Below are 24,940 nucleotides of genomic sequence, written 5' to 3' on the forward strand. Positions count from 1 at the left end.
TAGTCTTTTCCTACCTTTAGATGTCTTCTCCGCGGCGCCGTTCGGTAGAAATCCCAGTTTTCTTAGGTATGCAGAAGAGTTCTCTCGCAGCACTGGGGGCGGTCCCCAGCACTCAAACAGCACTGGGGCAGGCCCAATGCTGCGAGAGAACTCTCCAGCGCCGCCTCCATCTTTGTCTGGAACGGCCTCTCTTCGCGTCTTCTTCCGGGGCTGGGTTCAAAGTTCTAGGCTTCAGGCAAAGCGAACTGCGCATGCCCGCCGGCCACAAGAAAGTGGCCGCTTACACACTAAGTGTAAGCGGCCATTTTCTTATGGCCGGCGGGCATGCGCAGTTTGAACCCAGCCCCGGAAGAAGACGCGAAGAGAGTTCGTTCCAGACGAAGATGGAGGCGGCACTGGAGAGTTCTTTTGTATCATTGGGGATGCCCCCAATGCTGTTTGCTCACTAGGGACCGCCCTCAGTGCTGCGTGAGAACTCATTTGCATAACAACGAAAACCGGGATTTCTACCGAACGGCGGCATGGAGAAGACATCTAAAGGTAGCAGAAGAATAGCCTTTCTTAAGGCTATTCCGACGTGGTAGGCAGAATAAATACAATTTTAATGATAGATTCCCTTTAATATTTCTGATGTAAACTCTTCAGAGTCCTTGCATCCAGAGGACACTTTGTTTTTCTAGTATATTTATTATATTACAGAGAAAAAAACAAGGTAATATTGTCTCTTCAGGTTATCAGGATAGGCTAAACCCCCCAGCGATTAGTAATAATTAGAGATGAGCGAACAGTGTTCTATCGAACTCATGTTCGATCGGATATTAGGCTGTTCGGCATGTTCGAATCGAATCGAACACCGCGTGGTAAAGTGCGCCATTACTCGATTCCCCTCCCACCTTCCCTGGCGCCTTTTTTGCTCCAATAACAGCGCAGGGTAGGTGGGACAGGAACTACGACACCGGTGACGTTGAAAAAAGTAGGCAAAACCCATTGGCTGCCGAAAACATGTGACCTCTAATTTAAAAGAACAGCGCCGCCCAGCTTCGCGTCATTCTGAGCTTGCAATTCACCGAGGACGGAGGTTTCCGTCCAGCTAGCTAGGGCTTAGATTCTGGGTAGGCAGGGACAGGCTAGGATAGGAAGGAGAAGACAACCAACAGCTCTTGTAAGAGCTAAATTCCAGGGAGAAGCTTGTCAGTGTAACGTGGCACTGACGGGCTCAATCGCCGCAACCCAGCTTTCCCAGGATCCTGAATGGAATACACTGTCAGTGTATTCCCGTATACCCGATATATACCCCGATACCCGTTCCAACGGTGTGCCCCCCCACCTTCACCCCAAAAATACCCTGCAAGTCCCCTAGCAATAGAATTGGGGCTATATACACCCACAATTTTTACTACAGTAGTGCCAGTTTCTGACTGGTAATTCAAAGAATATATTGGGGTTACGTGCACCCACAATTTTTACTACTGGTATACAGTGCCATTGTCTGACTGGGAATTCAAAGAATATATTGGGAATACAAATACCCTCATTTCTTGCTACTGCCATATAGTGCCAGTTTCTGACTGGTAATTCAAAGAATATATTGGGGTTACGTGCACCCACAATTTTTACTACTGGTATACAGTGCCATTGTCTGACTGGGAATTCAAAGAATATATTGGGAATACAAATACCCTCATTTCTTGCTACTGCCATATAGTGCCAGTGTCTGACTGGGAATTCAAAGAATATATTGGGGTTACGTGCACCCACAATTTTTACTACTGGTATACAGTGCCATTGTCTGACTGGGAATTCAAAGAATATATTGGGGTTATAAATACCCTCATTTCTTGCTACTGCCATATAGTGCCAGTTTCTGACTGGTAATTCAAAGAATATATTGGGGTTACGTGCACCCACAATTTTTACTACTGGTATACAGTGCCATTGTCTGACTGGGAATTCAAAGAATATATTGGGGTTATAAATACCCTCATTTCTTGCTACTGCCATATAGTGCCAGTTTCTGACTGGTAATTCAAAGAATATATTGGGGTTACGTGCACCCACAATTTTTACTACTGGTATACAGTGCCATTGTCTGACTGGGAATTCAAAGAGTATATTGGGAATACAAATACCCTCATTTCTTGCTACTGCCATATAGTGCCAGTTTCTGACTGGGAATTCAAAGAATATATTGGGGTTACGTGCACCCACAATTTTTACTACTGGTATACAGTGCCATTGTCTGACTGGGAATTCAAAGAGTATATTGGGAATACAAATACCCTCATTTCTTGCTACTGCCATATAGTGCCAGTTTCTGACTGGTAATTCAAAGAATATATTGGGGTTACGTGCACCCACAATTTTTACTACTGGTATACAGTGCCATTGTCTGACTGGGAATTCAAAGAATATATTGGGGTTATAAATACCCTCATTTCTTGCTACTGCCATATAGTGCCAGTTTCTGACTGGTAATTCAAAGAATATATTGGGGTTACGTGCACCCACAATTTTTACTACTGGTATACAGTGCCATTGTCTGACTGGGAATTCAAAGAGTATATTGGGAATACAAATACCCTCATTTCTTGCTACTGCCATATAGTGCCAGTTTCTGACTGGGAATTCAAAGAATATATTGGGGTTACGTGCACCCACAATTTTTACTACTGGTATACAGTGCCATTGTCTGACTGGGAATTCAAAGAGTATATTGGGAATACAAATACCCTCATTTCTTGCTACTGCCATATAGTGCCAGTTTCTGACTGGTAATTCAAAGAATATATTGGGGTTACGTGCACCCACAATTTTTACTACTGGTATACAGTGCCATTGTCTGACTGGGAATTCAAAGAATATATTGGGGTTATAAATACCCTCATTTCTTGCTACTGCCATATAGTGCCAGTTTCTGACTGGTAATTCAAAGAATATATTGGGGTTACGTGCACCCACAATTTTTACTACTGGTATACAGTGCCATTGTCTGACTGGGAATTCAAAGAGTATATTGGGAATACAAATACCCTCATTTCTTGCTACTGCCATATAGTGCCAGTTTCTGACTGGGAATTCAAAGAATATATTGGGGTTACGTGCACCCACAATTTTTACTACTGGTATACAGTGCCATTGTCTGACTGGGAATTCAAAGAATATATTGGGGTTATAAATACCCTCATTTCTTGCTACTGCCATATAGTGCCAGTTTCTGACTGGTAATTCAAAGAATATATTGGGGTTACGTGCACCCACAATTTTTACTACTGGTATACAGTGCCATTGTCTGACTGGGAATTCAAAGAATATATTGGGGTTATAAATACCCTCATTTCTTGCTACTGCCATATAGTGCCAGTTTCTGACTGGTAATTCAAAGAATATATTGGGGTTACGTGCACCCACAATTTTTACTACTGGTATACAGTGCCATTGTCTGACTGGGAATTCAAAGAGTATATTGGGAATACAAATACCCTCATTTCTTGCTACTGCCATATAGTGCCAGTTTCTGACTGGGAATTCAAAGAATATATTGGGGTTACGTGCACCCACAATTTTTACTACTGGTATACAGTGCCATTGTCTGACTGGGAATTCAAAGAGTATATTGGGAATACAAATACCCTCATTTCTTGCTACTGCCATATAGTGCCAGTTTCTGACTGGGAATTCAAAGAATATATTGGGGTTACGTGCACCCACAATTTTTACTACTGGTATACAGTGCCATTGTCTGACTGGGAATTCAAAGAATATATTGGGGTTATAAATACCCTCATTTCTTGCTACTGCCATATAGTGCCAGTTTCTGACTGGTAATTCAAAGAATATATTGGGGTTACGTGCACCCACAATTTTTACTACTGGTATACAGTGCCAATTTCTAACTAGGAATTCAAAATGCGCAAGGCTCCCGGAAAGGGACGTGGACGAGGCCGTGGGCGAGGTCGGGGGAATGGTTCTGGGGAGCAAGGTAGCAGTGAAGCCACAGGGCGTCCCGTGCCTACTCCTGTGGGGCAGCAAGCATTGCGCCACTCCACAGTGCCAGGGTTGCTTGCCACATTAACTAAACTGCAGGGTACAAACCTTAGTAGGCCCGAGAACCAGGAACAGGTCTTGCAATGGCTGTCAGAGAACGCTTACAGCACATTGTCCAGCAGCCAGTCAGACTCTGCCTCCTCTCCTCCTATTACCCAACAGTCTTGTCTTCCTTCCTCCCAAAATTCCGAAGCTTTACAGAACAATAACCCAAACTGTCCCTGCTCCCCAGAGCTGTTCTCCGCTCCTTTCATTGTCCCTCAACCTGCCTCTCCACGTCACGATTCCACGAACCTAACAGAGGAGCATCTGTATCCAGATGCTCAAACACTAGAGTCTCCTCCATCTCCGTTCGATTTGGTGGTGGATGACCAGCAACCCACCCTCATCGACGATGATGTGACGCAGTTGCCGTCAGGGCATCCAGTTGACCGGCGCATTGTGCGGGAGGAGGAGATGAGACAGGAGTTGGAAGAGGAAGTGGTGGATGATGAGGACACTGACCCGACCTGGACAGGGGGGATGTCAAGCGGGGAAAGTAGTGTGGATGTTGAGGCAGGTGCAGCACCAAAAAGGGTAGCTAGAGGCAGAGGCAGAGGTCAGCAGCTTAGGCGAAGCCAGGCCACACCCGGAATCTCCCAAGATGTTCCAGTTCGTACCCAGCCCCGAAAAACTCCCACCCCGAGGGCACGTTTCTCGAAGGTGTGGAGTTTTTTCAAGGAATGCGCCGAGGACAGATATAGTGTTGTCTGCACAATTTGCCTCTCGAAATTGATTAGGGGCTCTGAGAAGAGCAACCTGTCCACCACTTCAATGCGCCGTCATTTGGAATCCAAGCACTGGAATCAGTGGCAGGCAGCAACGGCAGGACAAAGGCCGCCTGCCGTTCACGCCACTGCCACTGCCTCTGCCTCTGCCTCTGCCACTGCCACTGCTGACTGTGCTGGCGATGCACTCCAGAGGACGAGCCAGGACACCACTTCATCTGCCTCCGCCACTTTGTTGACTTCTACCTCATCCTCCCCTGGTCCTGTCTTATCTCCTTCTCCTGCACCATCAAAGGCACCATCAGGCGTTTCTTTACAACAACCCACCATCTCTCAGACATTGGAGCGGCGGCAGAAATACACTGCTAACCACCCACACGCGCAAGCCTTGAACGCCAACATCGCTAAACTGCTGGCCCAGGAGATGTTGGCGTTCCGGCTTGTTGAAACTCCCGCCTTCCTGGACCTGATGGCAACTGCGGCACCTCGCTATGCCGTCCCTAGCCGTCACTACTTCTCCCGGTGTGCCGTCCCCGCACCAGCACGTGTCACTCAACATCAGGCGGGCCCTTAGTTCCGCGCTTTGCACAAAGGTCCACTTGACCACCGACGCGTGGACAAGTGCATGCGGACAGGGACGCTACATTTCACTGACGGCACACTGGGTGAATGTAGTTGAGGCTGGGACTGCTTCCCAAACTGGCCCGGTGTACCTCGTCTCCCCGCCTAACATTCCTGGCAGGGACACGAGAAGAACACCCCCCTCCTCCTCCTCCTCTACCGCCTCCTCCTCCGCCACCGCCTCCTCCTCCGCCACCGCCTCCTCCTCCGCTGTTAGATTGACCCCAGCTACGAGTTGGAAACGTTGCAGCACTGGCGTTGGTAGACGTCAGCAGGCTGTGCTGAAGCTGATCAGCTTGGGGGACAGACAGCACACTGCCTCCGAGGTGAGGGATGCCCTCCTCGATGAGACGGCAATATGGTTTGAGCCGCTGCACCTGGGCCCAGGCATGGTCGTTTGTGATAACGGCCGGAACCTGGTAGCAGCTCTGGAGCTTGCCGGACTCCAACATGTTCCATGCCTGGCCCACGTCTTCAACCTAGTGGTGCAACGTTTCCTAAAGAGCTACCCCAATGTTCCAGAGCTACTGGTGAAAGTGCGGCGCATGTGCGCCCACTTTCGCAAGTCGACAGTAGCCGCTGCTAGCTTAAAATCTCTCCAGCAACGCCTGCATGTGCCACAACACCGGCTTTTGTGCGACGTCCCCACACGCTGGAACTCAACGTTTCAGATGTTGAATAGAGTGGTTGAGCAGCAGAGACCTTTGATGGAATACCAGCTACAAAACCCTAGGGTGCCACAAAGTCAGCTGCCTCAGTTTCACATCCATGAGTGGCCATGGATGAGAGACCTTTGTGACATCCTACGGGTCTTTGAGGAGTCCACAAGGAGGGTGAGCTCTGAGGATGCGATGGTGAGCCTTACAATCCCGCTCTTGTGTGTTCTGAGAGAATCCCTGATTGACATCAGGGATAACTCAGATCACACAGAGGAGTTAGGGATAGCATCCGATCCGTCACAGCTGGAGAGTAGGTCCACACATCTGTCCGCTTCACTGCGTTTAATGGAGGAGGAGGAGGAGGAGGAGGAGGAAGAAGAGTTGTCCGATGATGTGATGGTGATACAGGAGGCTTCCGGGCAACTTCGAATCGTCCCATTGTTGCAGCGCGGATGGGTAGACATGGAGGATGAGGAGGAAATGGAGATTGAACTTTCCGGTGGGGCCAGAGGAGTCATGCCAACTAACACTGTGGCAGACATGGCTGAGTTCATGTTGGGGTGCTTTACAACCGACAAGCGTATTGTCAAAATCATGGAGGACAACCAGTACTGGATCTTTGCTATCCTTGACCCCCGGTATAAAAACAACATCTCGTCTTTTATTCCGGTAGAGGGGAGGGCCAATCGCATCAATGCTTGCCACAGGCAATTGGTGCAGAATATGATGGAGATGTTTCCAGCATGTGACGTTGGCGGCAGGGAGGGCAGTTCCTCCAGTAGGCAACCAAGTTCTCACCGGTCCACACAAACGAGGGGCACACTGTCTAAGGTCTGGGACACCTTGATGGCACCCCCTCGCCAAAGTGCCGCCACGGAGGGTCCTAGTGTCACCAGGCGTGAGAAGTATAGGCGCATGTTGCGGGAATACCTTTCCGACCACAGCCCTGTCCTCTCCGACCCCTCTGCGCCCTACACGTATTGGGTGTCGAAGTTGGACCTGTGGCTTGAACTTGCCCTATATGCCTTGGAGGTGCTGTCCTGTCCTGCCGCCAGCGTCCTATCTGAGAGGGTGTTCAGTGCAGCCGGTGGCATCATCACTGACAAGCGCACCCGTCTGTCAGCTGAGAGTGCCGACCGGCTCACTTTGATAAAAATGAACCACCACTGGGTAGAGCCGTCATTTTTGTGCCCACCTGTGTAAAGCACCCCAACATGAAACTCCATGTCTGTACTCAACCTCTCCAATTCCTCCGCATCCTCATACTCATCCACCATAAGCGTTGCACAATTCTGCTAATACTAGGCTCCCTCCACCCTGATTTCCCCCAACTCTGCTGGTTAGAGGCTCCCTCCACCCTGATTTCCACCAACTCTGCTGGTTAGAGGCTCCCTCCACCATGAATTTGCCCAAACTGGGCTGTTTAGAGGCTCCCTCCACCATGAATTGGTCCAAACTGGGCTGGTTAGAGGCTCCCTCCACCATTAATTGGTCCAAACTGGGCTGGTTAGAGGCTCCCTCCACCATTAATTGGTCCAAACTGGGCTGGTTAGAGGCTCCCTCCACCATTAATTGGTCCAAACTGGGCTGGTTAGAGGCTCCCTCCACCATGAATTTCCCAAAACTTGGCTGTTTAGAGGCTCCCTCCACCATTAATTGGTCCAAACTGGGCTGGTTAGAGGCTCCCTCCACCATGAATTTGCCCAAACTGGGCTGTTTAGAGGCTCCCTCCACCATGAATTTGCCCAAACTGGGCTGTTTAGAGGCTCCCTCCACCATGAATTGGTCCAAACTGGGCTGGTTAGAGGCTCCCTCCACCATGAATTTCCCAAAACTTGGCTGTTTAGAGGCTCCCTCCACCATTAATTGGTCCAAACTGGGCTGGTTAGAGGCTCCCTCCACCATGAATTTGCCCAAACTGGGCTGGTTAGAGGCTCCCTCCACCATGAATTTCCCAAAACTTGGCTGTTTAGAGGCTCCCTCCACCATTAATTGGTCCAAACTGGGCTGGTTAGAGGCTCCCTCCACCATGAATTTGCCCAAACTGGGGTGGTTAGAGGCTCCCTCCACCATTAATTGGTCCAAACTGGGCTGGTTAGAGGCTCCCTCCACAATTAATTGGTCCAAACTGGGCTAATTAGAGGCTCCCTCCACCATGAATTGGTCCAAACTGGGTTTTTTAGAGGCTCCCTCCACCATGAATTTGCCCAAACTGGGCTGTTTAGAGGCTCCCTCCACCATGAATTGGTCCAAACTGGGCTGGTTAGAGGCTCCCTCCACCATGAATTTCCCAAAACTTGGCTGTTTAGAGGCTCCCTCCACCATTAATTGGTCCAAACTGGGCTGGTTAGAGGCTCCCTCCACCATTAATTGGTCCAAACTGGGCTGGTTAGAGGCTCCCTCCACCATGAATTTCCCAAAACTTGGCTGTTTAGAGGCTCCCTCCACCATTAATTGGTCCAAACTGGGCTGGTTAGAGGCTCCCTCCACCATGAATTTGCCCAAACTGGGCTGTTTAGAGGCTCCCTCCACCATGAATTTGCCCAAACTGGGCTGTTTAGAGGCTCCCTCCACCATGAATTGGTCCAAACTGGGCTGGTTAGAGGCTCCCTCCACCATGAATTTCCCAAAACTTGGCTGTTTAGAGGCTCCCTCCACCATTAATTGGTCCAAACTGGGCTGGTTAGAGGCTCCCTCCACCATGAATTTGCCCAAACTGGGCTGTTTAGAGGTTCCCTCCACCATGAATTTGCCCAAACTGGGCTGTTTAGAGGCTCCCTCCACCATGAATTGGTCCAAACTGGGCTGGTTAGAGGCTCCCTCCACCATGAATTTCCCAAAACTTGGCTGTTTAGAGGCTCCCTCCACCATTAATTGGTCCAAACTGGGCTGGTTAGAGGCTCCCTCCACCATGAATTTGCCCAAACTGGGCTGTTTAGAGGCTCCCTCCACCATGAATTGGTCCAAACTGGGCTGGTTAGAGGCTCCCTCCACCATTAATTGGTCCAAACTGGGCTGGTTAGAGGCTCCCTCCACCATTAATTGGTCCAAACTGGGCTGGTTAGAGGCTCCCTCCACCATTAATTGGTCCAAACTGGGCTGGTTAGAGGCTCCCTCCACCATGAATTTCCCAAAACTTGGCTGTTTAGAGGCTCCCTCCACCATTAATTGGTCCAAACTGGGCTGGTTAGAGGCTCCCTCCACCATGAATTTGCCCAAACTGGGCTGTTTAGAGGCTCCCTCCACCATGAATTTGCCCAAACTGGGCTGTTTAGAGGCTCCCTCCACCATGAATTGGTCCAAACTGGGCTGGTTAGAGGCTCCCTCCACCATGAATTTCCCAAAACTTGGCTGTTTAGAGGCTCCCTCCACCATTAATTGGTCCAAACTGGGCTGGTTAGAGGCTCCCTCCACCATGAATTTGCCCAAACTGGGCTGGTTAGAGGCTCCCTCCACCATGAATTTCCCAAAACTTGGCTGTTTAGAGGCTCCTTCCACCATTAATTGGTCCAAACTGGGCTGGTTAGAGGCTCCCTCCACCATGAATTTGCCCAAACTGGGGTGGTTAGAGGCTCCCTCCACCATTAATTGGTCCAAACTGGGCTGGTTAGAGGCTCCCTCCACAATTAATTTGTCCAAACTGGGCTAATTAGAGGCTCCCTCCACCATGAATTGGTCCAAACTGGGTTTTTTAGAGGCTCCCTCCACCATGAATTTGCCCAAACTGGGCTGTTTAGAGGCTCCCTCCACCATGAATTGGTCCAAACTGGGCTGGTTAGAGGCTCCCTCCACCATGAATTTCCCAAAACTTGGCTGTTTAGAGGCTCCCTCCACCATTAATTGGTCCAAACTGGGCTGGTTAGAGGCTCCCTCCACCATTAATTGGTCCAAACTGGGCTGTTTAGAGGCTCCCTCCACCATGAATTGGTCCAAACTGGGCTGGTTAGAGGCTCCCTCCACCATGAATTTCCCAAAACTTGGCTGTTTAGAGGCTCCCTCCACCATTAATTGGTCCAAACTGGGCTGGTTAGAGGCTCCCTCCACCATGAATTTGCCCAAACTGGGCTGTTTAGAGGCTCCCTCCACCATGAATTTGCCCAAACTGGGCTGTTTAGAGGCTCCCTCCACCATGAATTGGTCCAAACTGGGCTGGTTAGAGGCTCCCTCCACCATGAATTTCCCAAAACTTGGCTGTTTAGAGGCTCCCTCCACCATTAATTGGTCCAAACTGGGCTGGTTAGAGGCTCCCTCCACCATGAATTTGCCCAAACTGGGGTGGTTAGAGGCTCCCTCCACCATTAATTGGTCCAAACTGGGCTGGTTAGAGGCTCCCTCCACCATTAATTGGTCCAAACTGGGCTAATTAGAGGCTCCCTCCACCATGAATTGGTCCAAACTGGGTTTTTTAGAGGCTCCCTCCACCATGAATTTGCCCAAACTGGGCTGTTTAGAGGCTCCCTCCACCATGAATTGGTCCAAACTGGGCTGGTTAGAGGCTCCCTCCACCATGAATTGGTCCAAACTGGGCTGGTTAGAGGCTCCCTCCACCATGAATTTCCCAAAACTTGGCTGTTTAGAGGCTCCCTCCACCATTAATTGGTCCAAACTGGGCTGGTTAGAGGCTCCCTCCACCATGAATTGGTCCAAACTGGGGTTTTTAGAGGCTCCCTCCACCATGAATTGGTCCAAACTGGGGTTTTTAGAGTCTCCCTCCACCATGAATTGGTCCAAACTGGGGTTTTTAGAGTCTCCCTCCACCATGAATTGGTCCAAACTGGGGTTTTTAGAGGCTCCCTCCACCATGAATTTGCCCAAACTCTGCTGGTTAGAGGCTCAATCCACCCTGATTTTCAAAACAAATGTTGGTGCCAACCTCAACTTACTACAAGGGCCAAATTCACTGCTGGTGACAAGCTCTCCTCACTGCAAGTGCCAAATACACATGTTTCAAGGTGTTTTCCTACTGTCAGAGAGGTGGTATTGAGTGTGTAAAGTGTGTAGTTGTTAGGCTGTGATGTTGGGGTAATAGAGGGTCTTTGGTGTGTTAGATGCCCCCAGACATGCTTCCCCTGCTGTCCCAGTGTCATTCCAGAGGTGTTGGCATCATTTCCTGGGGTGTCATAGTGGACTTGGTGACCCTCCAGACACGGATTTGGGTTTCCCCCTTAACGAGTATCTGTTCCCCATAGACTATAATGGGGTTCGAAACCCGTTCGAACACACGAACATTGAGCGGCTGTTCGAATCGAATTTCGAACCTCGAACATTTTAGTGTTCGCTCATCTCTAGTAATAATCTATGAGGGAACCTTACAGGAAGTGTTCAGTTACCCTGCAGTGCCTCCACAGGGGAAACGAGGTATTACACAATTCTTGTAATGCCCAGACATCATGGATCCTTCGGATGAAGATACGCCCTTTATGGAAGCCATATTACTCTACAAAAGTGGGTCAGTAAAATATCAGCCACTACTTTTTGGAATAATCCAATAGGTAGTGGCCAATTAAAAAACCCATGATGTAACGCACTATTGCAGGGCCCTCCTGATCCCAAGGGCCCATACAATTACATGCGTTGCATTATGGACATATCCATCCCTATTCATGTCAAATACAACGATGAGGTCACTTTGCAGTCAATGTAGTGATATCTGGAATATGTTTGTGCACCAGGAGCAGACATTAGGACTCCGGAGACAGATACATGGATAATTTGTTGCACCGTTCCCACTGTATGATGCAGAGACGTCGGTATTGTAAAGGATTACTCAGAAAATGACAGAGAATTGTGTTATTTTTTGATATAAAGGAGCCGAGTATTGCGCCCGACCGGGGTGCTAGAGAAGAGCCAATAATGACGCCACAAAAACATATTGGATTTCAAGTGAGGCGAAGTCGAGGCACTTGAGTATTTTATCCGAGCCGAGTCACAAAGACTGTCGCAGCCCTGGATTAGTCTGAGAAGTGTTATTCAGGGGGGGCGCGGCCAGGGGCGGGGGGATTAGTCATTTGGGTTTTCTTAAATGTTCTTTACCTTCATTATTTTTGCTGCTTTGTTATTATGTTATATTGTATAGAGAAGAATCCGTAGGAATACCGGATAATAGAAGTAAATGCCCCTCTCCTGTGCAAAGATGTTAGGCAGGTGTGGACACAATGCTGACAATTGAGATGCTTTCAGAAATAGAAGGGTTAATAGTTCATTTTTTGAAGTGAATGAACAAAAGAGAATTGTAAATCGTATCAATATTCGGTGTGACCTTTGCCCTTTGCCTTCCATCAGTTCTTCTCAGTACTTGCAGACAGTTTTTGGCAGAACTGGGCAGGGAGGTTGTTCCCACCGCCATCTTGGAGAACTAAGCACAGATCTTCTGTGAATGTAGGCTTGCTCCAATCCGTCTGTCTCCTTATGTAACCCAAGACGGACTGGATGATGTTGAGATCAGGGCTATATCGGTGAGGACCATATCATCCAGTCTGTCTGGGCCCTGTGACATGTTCTCTACTGTGATTTGGACATGAAATGTTCCGGCCATGCCCCTTTTTTTTTTTTTGGGGGGGGGTCTCTTGGGGTGATCCGGGTCAGTGGGTAAGTATGCTTTAGGTTACACTGCTGATCATAAAGCAAGGTAAAGCAGCATGCGAATGCAGACGTGTTACTGAGGACCATAGTCCACCTATATCTTATCGTCACGCACGTCCCACTGACATTTCGGATGTAGATGGATTTCGAGCAAAAATGACACAAATTTTTAAGAACAAAACCGCACAATAAAAATAAACAAGAGCAATAATAACCCGAATGACGTCACCCAGAACACTCACTGCTTGTTGGATGTAAAAATCCCCACATTTTGTATTAGTATGCCATTTAGGCGCACTGTGACCTACATAGTTAATCGCCTATTAGTGTACTAAACTGCGCTCCCATGCGGGTCTATTGAATGGATAATGAGAGAGGTTTTACAGCAGTTTTCATGGCGCTAAAAGTCAGGGGTGAAAGCGTTTAGTACAAGAAAAGACGTAATCAGCAAAGACGAAGAGAAGCGACTCCTACACACGGCAAGGGCTCCGAGTGTCAGCCATGGTATTAAGGTAAGAGATCAGACTGCAGCGACAAGGTGCGTAGACCGAACAAGGTGCAATACAAGGGTATACAGCACAATCATATATACCATAGGATAATAGTAATAGCATAAAGTGCAATAATAAGTATACAGCACAAGGTGTGATACAAGGTATACAGCACAATCATATATACCATAGGATAATAGTAATAGCATAAAGTGCAATAATAAGTATACAGCACAAGGTGTGATACAAGGTATACAACACAATCATATATACCATAGGATAATAGTAATAGCATAAAGTGCAATAATAAGTATACAGCACAAGGTGTGATACAAGGTATACAGCACAATCATATATACCATGGGATAATAGTAATAGCATAAAGTGCAATAATAAGTATACAGAATCAAATGCAATATAAGAAATCTCAGAATAACATATATTCTAGTACGCTGGGGTCACTCCAGAGTTCGGGTCTCCGTATTAGGTTTCCGTCTTCTGCCGGCAGAAGATGGAAACCTGTTATGCCGAGTCCGGCCGTGAGCGCCGGTGAGCGTTTTTAGCTCTCCGCGGCGAAAGCGTTTTTTTAAAACCACACACAGAGTACTGCATGTCTGACTCTGTGTCCGGTTAAAAAAAAAACGGTTCGCCGCGGAGAGCATAAAACGCTCACCGCCACTCACGGACGGACACTTTTCAATCCCATTCAAACAAATGGAATTGAAACATGCCGGCAGGTTTCCGTCTCCTGCCCTGTTTTGTGCCCGGAGTCCCGGGCGTAGATGTCAACGAGTCCTTACTCTGGAGTAGTAACTCAGTGTGACACAACAAGGGCACATTACATACTTTTCTTAACATATAACTATATACTTAGTATATATACAGAGTGAGAGAGTGTATGTCCTATATCCTACTAATATTGTAAATGTGAAAGTTTGGATGTTGTTCCTCAATCATGCAAAAACGGCTGAACGGATTTGATTGAAATTCAGCACATAGATAGATTGTAACCTCGATTAACACATTGGCTACTTTGTATCCCAGTAAATGACATGGCTTCGCGACTGTTATGAAATGATGTTCACATACTATATTACACAGCTCTTATCTCAGGTTCTGAGAAAGCCAGGTCTGTTATCTCTCTATGTAAACACATGCTAACTCTCAGTCCATTGTGTACATGCATTTGCATATTATCCAATCTGCTCCAGGCAGTGCTGACACACTGGATGGGGATACACCTGTAATCCAAATTTGCAGTTTGCTACTATTAAACATGCCGGGAAAAAGAAAATCTAATTTGTTGCAAAATTCTAAAACAATGAGAGCTACGAAGGAAGCCAGAAGTCACAGAGTTCTCCTCAAGCGTCCTTAAAATAGATAAGCGGAGTGCCCCCATCACAACGCCACCCACAAGATATTCACACAATGCAGTTACTGACCATGGGCCTTGTCACATGGGCCAAAACTGCAGTGTGTGAATAACATAATAACTGAAGCTACGTCGTCTTACCCCTCCCCCGTCATATAAAGCTCATCTTATTATAGGGCTTAATTATTGAGAATATTTAAGACTAATGGAAGCTCCTAAAAGCTCAGCCCACAATATGGATCCAGTGGTACTCACCGTGATGGATTCCTCCATTTATGACCTCGCTGTGTAAATTAAAGTGCTTGTTAGAAACAACCTTCACTTGTCCCGGCCTCGCTACCATTGATCCTCATAAATAACCGGCTCCAGACATAAGGCAAAGCCATATATTAAAATACAAGGCATCGGCCATAGTATATCATCTCAGAATAAGAAATGATGTTCCTGATATCCCCTTATTACTGAAACCGCTCCATTAGGAGAAGAGGCCATTTAGATAATAAGGGCGTCAAAGGTCCCATAGTAACTAAGCAGAGTCTATAGGTAATAGTGAAATACTTAAAGGGGTGCTACATGTATAAATATTACAGTCCAGTTGTATGTAGATATTGGTGTTACAAGCTTGTTATGGCTCCCCCTACTGAGTCCATCTCAGTACGTCCACCTAATATGTCCTGCAGTGGTGGTCACACATGTTCAGTAGCTCAGTCCCACCTACACACGGCTTGAAGGGGATTTCCAGACTGGACAGAAAACCCGGGAAGGGTCAAGGGTGGGGTAAAATAACAAAACGTGGCAACGTGGGACCCTCAATTCATTCCTTGTCCAAGCTAAGGAGTCCAGAAGTAGCTCAGAAGACTACTGCGTCCTCAGTGGTCACATGATGTCATTGCTAATACATCACCAATCCCCTGCAACATATGAGCTGCCTCACTTCTGGATCGTCATGGAATGAAACAAGGGATCCCAATGCCACAATGGGGGACCAGAGGCAGTACCCACCCCCAGCCCACCATGGGTTGACTAGAAAACCCCTTTTAGGCTGAGGCTCCACATTGCAGAAACGCAGCTTTTTTTGTTGCATTTTTTTGAGCCAAAGCCAGGAGTGGATTAAGCAGAAGGCAGAAGTATAAGAACTTTCTATAAATTTACCATTCCTTTAGTAGCCATTCTTGGCTTTGGCTCAAAAAATTGCAGCAAAATCTGCAACAACAAAAAAGCTGCGATTCCTCAATGTCTGGCCTCAGCCTTAATCAAAGTAAGCGTTCTCTTGTCTTGTCAAAAAAATACACCCCCTTCCATTAACTGTCAGGACATACACCTTGAATCCTGACAGCCAGACTGGTGGCAACAAGCCACTAGGTCCTAATATGACTCAGTATAATAACTCATGCAGCTACTACAGGGCCCCTGAAGAGAAGGAGGCCTAGTCTTAAATGGATTTATACAGGGGCGTAACTACCGGGGTGGCAGTGATAGTGGCTGCAACAGGGCCCGAATCATTAGGGGGCCCAGTGATAGCCGCTACGCTGTGTTTTTGTTTTTTTAATAGGCTGTTACTGGCTGGAGATACTTCAGCCGGTAACAGGCCTTATTTACTTACCGATCCTGGCAGGGGCCCGGGATCGGTAAGTGGTGCCGTGGGTCCCACAAGCACTATTATTATACTCTGGGGTCTTTTCAGACCCCTGAGTATAATGATCGGAGGTCCAGGGCAGGTAAGGGAACGTAAAAAACAGTGTTACTTACCTCTCCGGGCTCCAGACAGGCTTCGGGCCTACTTCTGTGATGTTCCTGACGTCACATGACCGGGGAATGCGTCCTTGTGCGTTGCAACGCAGGCACCCGGGTCACATAACGTCCCGGACATCATTGAAGATGGCCGCCATCAGCAGGGATTGCTGCGGAGCCAGGGATAGGTAAGTGACAGTGTTTTTCATGTTTGTATCCCCCTCTTGGTCTCCGATTATTATACTCTGGGGTCTGAAAAGATCCCAGAGTATAATAATTGTTCATGGGTGTTCACAATGGAGCATAATACTGTGTGCAGGGGCCACTACGGGACATAATACTGTGTGTAGGGGACACAATGGGGTATAATAGTGTGCGCAGCTTGGTGAGGGTCTTCGGCGTCAGTTGGGGGGGGTCCCTTGTCAAAAGTTCACCACAGTGTCCCGCCATTCCTACTTATGCCACTGGTTTTATCCCATTTTAATCATTGATTGGGATCTGCACAAGAACGTGGTCTCCACAGCTGTCACCAAGTCATGAAAATGGGTCCGGGCAGGTTTGTAGTTATAGGGGATGCAGAGACAGTAATTGCTGCCGGCCCTGGGGCTTTGGGGGGCCCAAAGGCATCTCTAGAACATTATAAGACACCAGTATTATAGATAGCACATGGTTAGAGGGGGCCCCATTACATATTTTGCATCAGGTCCCAGGAACTTCATGTAACACCTGTAGGTGGGGGCGCCAGGACCTCTTGTCACCTGGAAGGGGCCTACATTTTATTATTGCTATGGGGCCCTTTTTCACTATTGTCCCCCCATCACTTACGGTTATTATCTGTCTCGTATTTTATGTGCCATCAGTTTTAGCTCCCGGAATATTTCTCGGATACTTATAAGAGATATTCGGGGGCAATAATCCATACTTTCTGACATCCCCTCGCTTTAATATAATAGCCTTATTCTAAAATTAAAAACCCGTCACTAAAAGTGAAGCATTAAAGAAAGCGATATCAAAGAACGGCGTTAACGATGGATGATTACAGATAAAATACATCAAAGGCCATCACTGGATGGAATATAAAGAGGTAATAATTACTTCTATTTTCTGCCCGTTTCATCTTTTCTTCTCCTTTCGGTGACTGAATGGTTGGGGAGGTCGCCCCGTTACGTACACAATACATGAAACCTCTATGTGTGCCAGATGTGTCAATAGCAGCGGCATCTCAATGGACAAAAACTCCGCTGTAACTTAGTCGGAGCAAGTATGGTGTCCACCGGGGCACCACTGAGATATGTGACCGAGGGAGCCCCAATAATGATGGGCAAACTTTTTAAGATTACCTTTGTGAATATTCAACTCAAAAATGTATTCTGGACTAAACTCTCTACAGACCGTTTATACTCACCTTTCCCGGACTCTGCTGCGCCTTACGGTCTTCGTTCCTGGGTGTCCCTGAGATATTGGAGCCTCCTTGCCGATATAAGTGGCCCCAGGTCACCACTAGGCCTATGATGGGGTGTTAGTGGTCACATGGGAGAGCACTGATGTCATGATGCAAAGCATCGAGGTGTCGTAACAGTGACTCCACCCACTTGACCGTTGCACCCAAACACAAACATCAGCAGTTACGTATGGCTGTTAATGTCAGCAAGGAGGTGAGAAGATGTTGGGAATGCCCAAGAAAGTGGCGACCGGTGCTTTGGCGGAGCTCTGGAAAAGGGAGTATGAGCATGTTGTGTAAGGTCGGGGTCCCTCGGGGTGGAAACAATGCAATTTGCCTGCAGCGGAAACGTCATGGGAAACATTGCAGCGTTTTACAGTGCTTGCAAAGTGGATGGAATTCATGTGACTCCCATGTCTACTTTGCAGAAAAAATAGCAGCGAACGGTTTTGAAAATCGCAACATGTCAATTATATCTACGGAAACGCCGGCGGCTTTCCCTTAGATATAACTGAAACAGAAAGTCCGCGGAGGAAAACTCTGTGTACTTTCTGTTCAAAGCGCTGCGGGAAGAACCGCAATGCGTTGATGCAGCGGTTGTTCCAGCAGCGCTTTAGCGCTTCGTTTCCAGCCCGTGGGGCCTTAGCCTAAGGTGATTGCGGTTCTTTCCGCAGCGCTTTGAAGAGAAAGTTCATGGAGTTTTCCTCTGCGGATTTTCTCTTCCCATTATATCTACGGGAATGCCGCCGGCGTTTCCGTATATATAATTGACACGCTGCAATTCTCAAAACCACAACAGTTTTAGAAATCGCAGCTTGTCCGTGCTGCGATTTTTTCTGCAAAGTGGGCATGGGAGTCACATGATTCCCATCCCCTTTGCTTGCACTGCAAAACGCCACGATTTTTCCCGCAGCATCTCTGCTGCGGGCAAATCGCTGCGTTTACGTCCCGTGGGGCCCCGGCCTAAAGCAGCTTTTTTGTTGCGGATTTTGCTGTGGCTTTTTTTAAGCCAAACCCAAGAGTGACTACAAAAGGAATGAAAAAATGAAATATTCATCTTCCTTCTGCTCAATCCACTCCTGGCTTGGGCTCAGAAAAATGCAGCAAAATCTGCAACAAACAAGGCTGCTTTTCTGCAAAGTGGGGTCTTCGTCTATGATTGTTTTTTAATTTTCTGCACCTTATTATACTATGGGGTTCAAAGACACCCCAGAGTATATTAAAGATTTGTGGGAATTTTTGGAAAATTTAGAACAAACTCAGCTCGCTCATCCATAGGTACCAAGAAGCCATTTAACACCCAGACACAGGGCTTTGGTCATGAACACAGATAGAAGAGGACAACCCCAAAAAATATATTTAGTGGGGATTTTTATCTAAGGTGTACTTTAGACTACCTGCACACAGGATTGAGTCTGGTGCACATTTTCCACACATGTTAGGGCCCGTGCACACAATGTAACGCGGCGCTCATTCTGACACAAACTCGTGTCAGAGTCAGCGCTTCAAAACAGAATCCCATTGAGTTCAATGGGTGCCGTCTTACGCGCGCTACACATTGAAATTAATGGGAGGCTTTTTAACCCATTGATTTCGATGAGTTACGCGCATTTGAAGTCAATGGGATTCTGGTTTGAAGCGCTGACTCTGACACGAGTTTACGTATCAGAATGAGCGCCACGTTACATTATGTGCATGGGCCCTTACTTGTAAAATTTGTTGTGGATTTGCTAAGTTTCCAAAGAGTGAAAATCTGCAATGAAAATACAGTGAAAGAACTAAAATACTGAACCACAAGTCAATGAATGGGAAAAATCCTTCAATGTGCCGGTGACACTTTAAACATCTCATCTACTTAGCTGATACTCTATCATTCTATGGATTTCCCACATGCAAACCCATGTGGAAAATCCATATCTAAGATACAACGGTGCACTTAGCCTTAAAGAGACAGTAAACCTAATAAATGATTCAAGTTAACAGTAGATTATCATGTCCCCGAAATAAAAAAGATATCTAGAAATCCTGCAGAGAACACAGTGGTTAGCTTCTGTCCAGTTTTTGCTGGTACATAGTACAAAGTGCAAAGTATAGCCAAGTGGGTGGAGCTTAAAGAAACCCTTTCACCACCTCCACCTCTTTGCATCCTTCAATAGACACTGTTCCATCTATTCCAGCGCAGTTGGAATTTTTTCTCTAGCTCCCACCATTCCTGAGCAATCATTTATGTTAGTTTCAGCACAATAATGCTCTCTGCTTTCAGGTGGGCGGTCCTAGACTACAGCAGAAAGACAAGGACCGCCCATTTGATAGCAGAGAGCATAATTGTGCTGAAATTAATATCAATCATTGCTCGGGAATGGAGGGGGCTAGAGAAAAAATTCCAACTGTGCCGGAATCGATGGTGCGGAGCCTTTTGTATAATGCAAAGTGTTGGAGTTGGTGAAAGGTCCTTTTTAACAACCTTTTAGCCCTACTACAGAAGGGAGAGGCTCTTGCTGCAGTCAGATGTCTTTTAACAAAGCGCAACATGAACAAATTTATAGAATTCTTTATATTTTATCAGTTTTAATTATAATATGACACAACATAGGATCAAAGTAAAGGGGGTGATGAAGGGAGGAAATGCATGGAGGAAGTGGTCAGATATTTTTCATTTTTTGTGTATTTTTATGCTTAGCCTGCCTAGAAGGTTCGTACATCTTGTTGTATATCACATTAGCAATCTTTCCTCCAGTGTTTCCAATACGAGGCAGCTGAATATGGGAGGGGCTTCAGCACGATTGACAGCTATATATATGATGTACTGAATCCTAGACAAACCCTCCAAGAGGAGATCATATGAGAACTTTTTTGTTTTCCATCATAACAATTTGGTCATAGTCATGAACATTATCACGATGCAAACCCAATGACAAACTCAAATCTACTAGGTCTCTTTAAATAGACGGGACAATGAGTCCCCGGTATTCCCTTAGCCCACTGTATGCAGATGACAAGTTAATAATATTAAAAATGGCGTACTTACATCCAATCATCATCATGGCCACAGCAAAGATCTTCTCTCCATCTGTAGTAGGTGCAATATTTCCAAATCCCACACTGGTGAGGCTGGTCATAGTAAAATACAGGGAGGAGATGTAGACAGAATCCTTACTGGGCCCACCTTCCCATTTTCCAGAACCTGATAAGTTGTATCGATAAGGAGATCCAATGGTCATTCCCAACTGAAAGAGCCAGCTTTCATTTCTAATGGTGTCTCCATTGATGACTTCGTAATCTCCAATACTGTACCAGATGCAGGCCAACCAGTGAGCTGCCAGGCCAAAGACACACACCAATAAGACCAAGACGGCCGCTCCGTATTCAATGTAATGATCCAGTTTCCTCGCCACACGTCCCAGTCGTAGAAGCCGAACCACTTTTAAGGAACTGAAAAGGCTGCTGATACCCTGGAAGAATAAATACATATATTATTTCAATGGGCAGGTTGAAGAAGTTTCAGGCTAAATCTGGAGGGGCAACCAATATGGCTGCCATTATACTGTGACCTTTCATGGTTACAGGCCATAGTTAATGAATAATGTAGAGGTTTTTATGTATGCCTTGTGTATAGCTAGCTATATTTCCCATTATGTATCTGGATTGGCAGAGACGGAGGCCAGGATCAGCGCACATAGTACTTGTCCTGCTCCAAATCCTATCTAAGGGCAGCAAGTGATACATTAGTTGCCTACAAATGTTGTCCCCTAACTTATACCACACAGTCTTGACGTGAAGTACTTTTATTCTGTTTCCCCCGCCTCCTGCTTGTAATAGGTTTCTCCCTGTCAGCTTTTACAAGCAGGAGGCAAAGGAGAGCAGTGTGAAATTGCATTTCGCAGGATACACTGGAGATTCTGCACACAGGACACACAGTAGAAAATGTCAATGGAACCTAGTATATAACCTAGCTCCAAAGATAGATAGGTTAGGGTCACCTGAATCAAACAGTGTGAATTGATGCTGAGAGATCCGTTGCAAATTAGCTCTTTGGAGCAACAAGAGCACTGCCATTGCTCCAAAGAGCTCATTTTTCATATTGGGTTGATATGCTGGGTTCTGGTGACACTCCCTTTAAAGCTGTTGACCCCAAAATAAAGTGCACAATGTGACCCCTGTTCATACTTGCAATTCATGTAGAATATGATACAGTATCAGGACTAGTTAACAAAGCTGGAATAACAGAGCGCTCACGCAACTGATCGGCAGTAGGCGAAACACGATAAAGATTTATACTGTGACCGCTGCCAAACCAGTAACACCTGTCAGCACAATTCTCGCCCCATTTGGCAGCTAAGTGTCGCGGAGAGCAGCGATTACAATGCAGAACGCTGATACATCTGTTAACTGGAAGGTGACGGACAGGGAAGCACAAGAGACTGTCTGATAGATGCACGTCCTATAATTATCTGAAATAATCATCTATCAAACCGCCACTTTGGTCTAACAAGGGGCAGCGGTCAAGGGCTGTCTGTGCTCTGGAAATTAGGAAATTAGGCAAATTTGTCAAGCGTGACTATAGAACGCAGGACCTTATCAGGATGGAAAACCTGAAAATTTAGGTTTCAGATTATGAATGTTATTATGACGGATCTTCTTGGTGATTTTCGGACAGGAGATTTCATTCTTTTGCTATTTAAAGGAATTTTTCCAATAATGATATATAAAAAAAATTCCTTCCCACTTGTGCATTGCCGCTGCCCTGGTCTGTTTACCGGTCCCCAGTAAAGATGGGCAAATATCCCGGGATTCATTTTGCAAATATTTGGAAGGTTCGTGCACCTGTTTCATTTCCAAATTGGTGCGAATATTATACCAAGAAGTCTCTCAGACTTCGTGGCCTGTGATTGGCCACAGCGGTCACACGTGATGGTCACATGATATTCCTGGTGATATTGCAGGTGAACAGTGGCCGGCAAAAGACCAAGTGGCCGAACAGTTGTGGTAGAAAATTGGTAAAGTAAGCATTCCTCCATTTGGTGTATTATAGTACGGTGGCTCGCTCGGTGGCTAGCACGTTTTCCTTGCAGTCCTCGGTTTTACTATAACCATCTGCATGTAGTTTTGTGTCCTCTACTGGGTTTGTGTGGGTTTCTTCTTTGTGTGTGAGAAGTAGGGTTGAGCGATCGGGATTGGAAATGTTCGGATTCTGATCGTCGATCGAGTAAATTTCACGATCGTGATCGGAATTCCGATCCCGATCTTTTCCGGTGGGATCGAGGTCGGAGGTTATCTCCCACAATGCTTGGCTACTAGCCAATCATTGTGGGAAAAGCTATAGTATCAGATGAGCGAGTGCTCCCGTTTCGAATAGCACACACCCATAGGAATGAATGGAAGCGGCCAGCGTGCCGGCTGCGTCCATTCATTCCCATGGATTTAATGCAGCCTACCACTCTTCTGCTTCGTCCCTGTTTTACCGTATACTCAACTCTGCTACATCTGAGATGTAGCAGAGCTGTATACTGAACTCTGCTGCATCTGAGATGCAGCAAAGCTGAGTATACAGTAAAGCAGGGACGAAACAGAAGAGTAGATAGTATCTATCTACTCATAAACGTTGCTCAACTTACCTGAACAGAAGTGCTGCCGCTCCCCATTCTTCTCGCTCCTCTTCTGTTAGAGATGCTGGGAGAAGGTGGGGCTTGTGGCTTAGGAGAGTGTGGGCAGATACTGGGAGGGGAGACGTCAGTGATGCATTCATGTCTCCCCGCTCACACTCTCCTAAGCCACAACAAGCCTACTCCCATTATCTCTAACACTAGCCTAGGGAGGTGGAGGCACGCATGGTGCTCTGAAGGCATGTGAAAGAGAGAAGAGGAGCGAGAACGGGGAGCGGCAGCGGATCTGTGCAGGTAAGTAGACACCAGGGGGGGCTAAGTAGCCGGGGGATTTTTTTTTTAATCCCTACACAGCATGGAGTCCAAAAATTGAATAGTATAGTATATAGTGAATAGGATTGTTTTTAAAATCCGATCTTTGATTATTAAAAAAAATCCCATTGACTTGCATTAGGATCGGAATTGGGATCGGGATTGGGTTCAAATGGAAAATGATCGGAAATCGGATTTTAAAAACGATCCTGAAATTTCAAGATCGGCTCAACCCTAGTGAGAAGCGCATACAGTATTGTCAGCTGCATAAAACACAGTCACTGGTTTGTACAAATCTTCAAGGATCCCAAAAACATATAGATACACAATACAAGTCCTAAGCATAGGTCATGAAAAACCGCTTTAATCAAAAACACTGAATGAGAGCTGCAACATCTCCCCGGCATCAGTGTCTGACCTCACAAAAGCACTTTCAGTTGAATGGGCACAAATTCCAACAGATGCTTCAAAATCTTGTCTGTCACCCAAAAAAGTTACCCTAACAAGTTCCTATAACTCCTGTATGATAGTCAGGTGTCCACATACTGTTATCCATATACAGAGTATTTCACTGAATAGCTTTTCTGCGGCGTTTTCAACCTTCGGCTCTGCAGATGATGCAAAACTAAAACTCCCGGCATCCCCTGAAAGCCTCAGGTTGCAGATCATTGTCTTCTCTGAAAGCTAAAATAATTTGCTGCTTCATATACAACATGAATTTGTAAAGTTAGACATGACCTAATCCTAATGTTCTCCTGGGACTTACAACTAGAAATCTTGACATTCAGCATATTGCTCATTATACTTGCGGAGGATACGGAGGACGCTTGTTATATCCTTTACAGGGCAGCGAATCTGATCAATAGGACACCAGGAGTAGGAAAAGTAGAGGATGAAATCATTCTAAAGACTGTCTCACATTCTGCAGGGTTTACTTAGCATTTACGGTCAGTTCAAGGGGCATTTTTGCATATTCAGGCCCCCGATTCTACTGAGCAGAATTATCATAGCTATAGGGTCATAAAGATTTGGACACCATTACTGCTCCCCCTATAGGGCTATAGCCTGGTCCAGGAGCAAACACATCCCACATCAAAAATTGCAAAATTCCCCAATGTCCCTCTCATTCTACTGAATTTACTACATGTTCTCTATCACATCTTTTTGCATCTCCTGGATCAGATATCAGTCCCAGTATGTACAGCAGAACCCTCAACACCTCCTGCCGCCTCCAGCTCAAGAACATCCATCAAATCCGCTCCTTCCTCACCCCTGAAATCACAAAGATGTCGTCCAGGCCCTCATAATCTCCTGCTT

The 24,940-nt window shown here is 46.5% G+C and overlaps 1 protein-coding gene across 2 annotated transcripts in view; it reads right to left on the reverse strand.

Annotated features, from left to right (window-relative positions):
* Window positions 1-24,940, reverse strand: part of KCNH1 (potassium voltage-gated channel subfamily H member 1) — a 214,055-nt gene that overhangs the window by 142,779 nt on the left and 46,336 nt on the right. For both annotated transcript variants that reach the window (XM_075267108.1, XM_075267106.1), the window contains one exon: window positions 20,737-21,160. In XM_075267108.1, coding sequence (XP_075123209.1) covers window positions 20,737-21,160 — 424 coding nt within the window. The remainder of the gene's footprint in view (window positions 1-20,736; window positions 21,161-24,940) is intronic.

This window comes from Leptodactylus fuscus, chromosome 3 (assembly GCF_031893055.1).
Source record: "Leptodactylus fuscus isolate aLepFus1 chromosome 3, aLepFus1.hap2, whole genome shotgun sequence".
NCBI lineage: Eukaryota > Metazoa > Chordata > Amphibia > Anura > Leptodactylidae > Leptodactylus > Leptodactylus fuscus.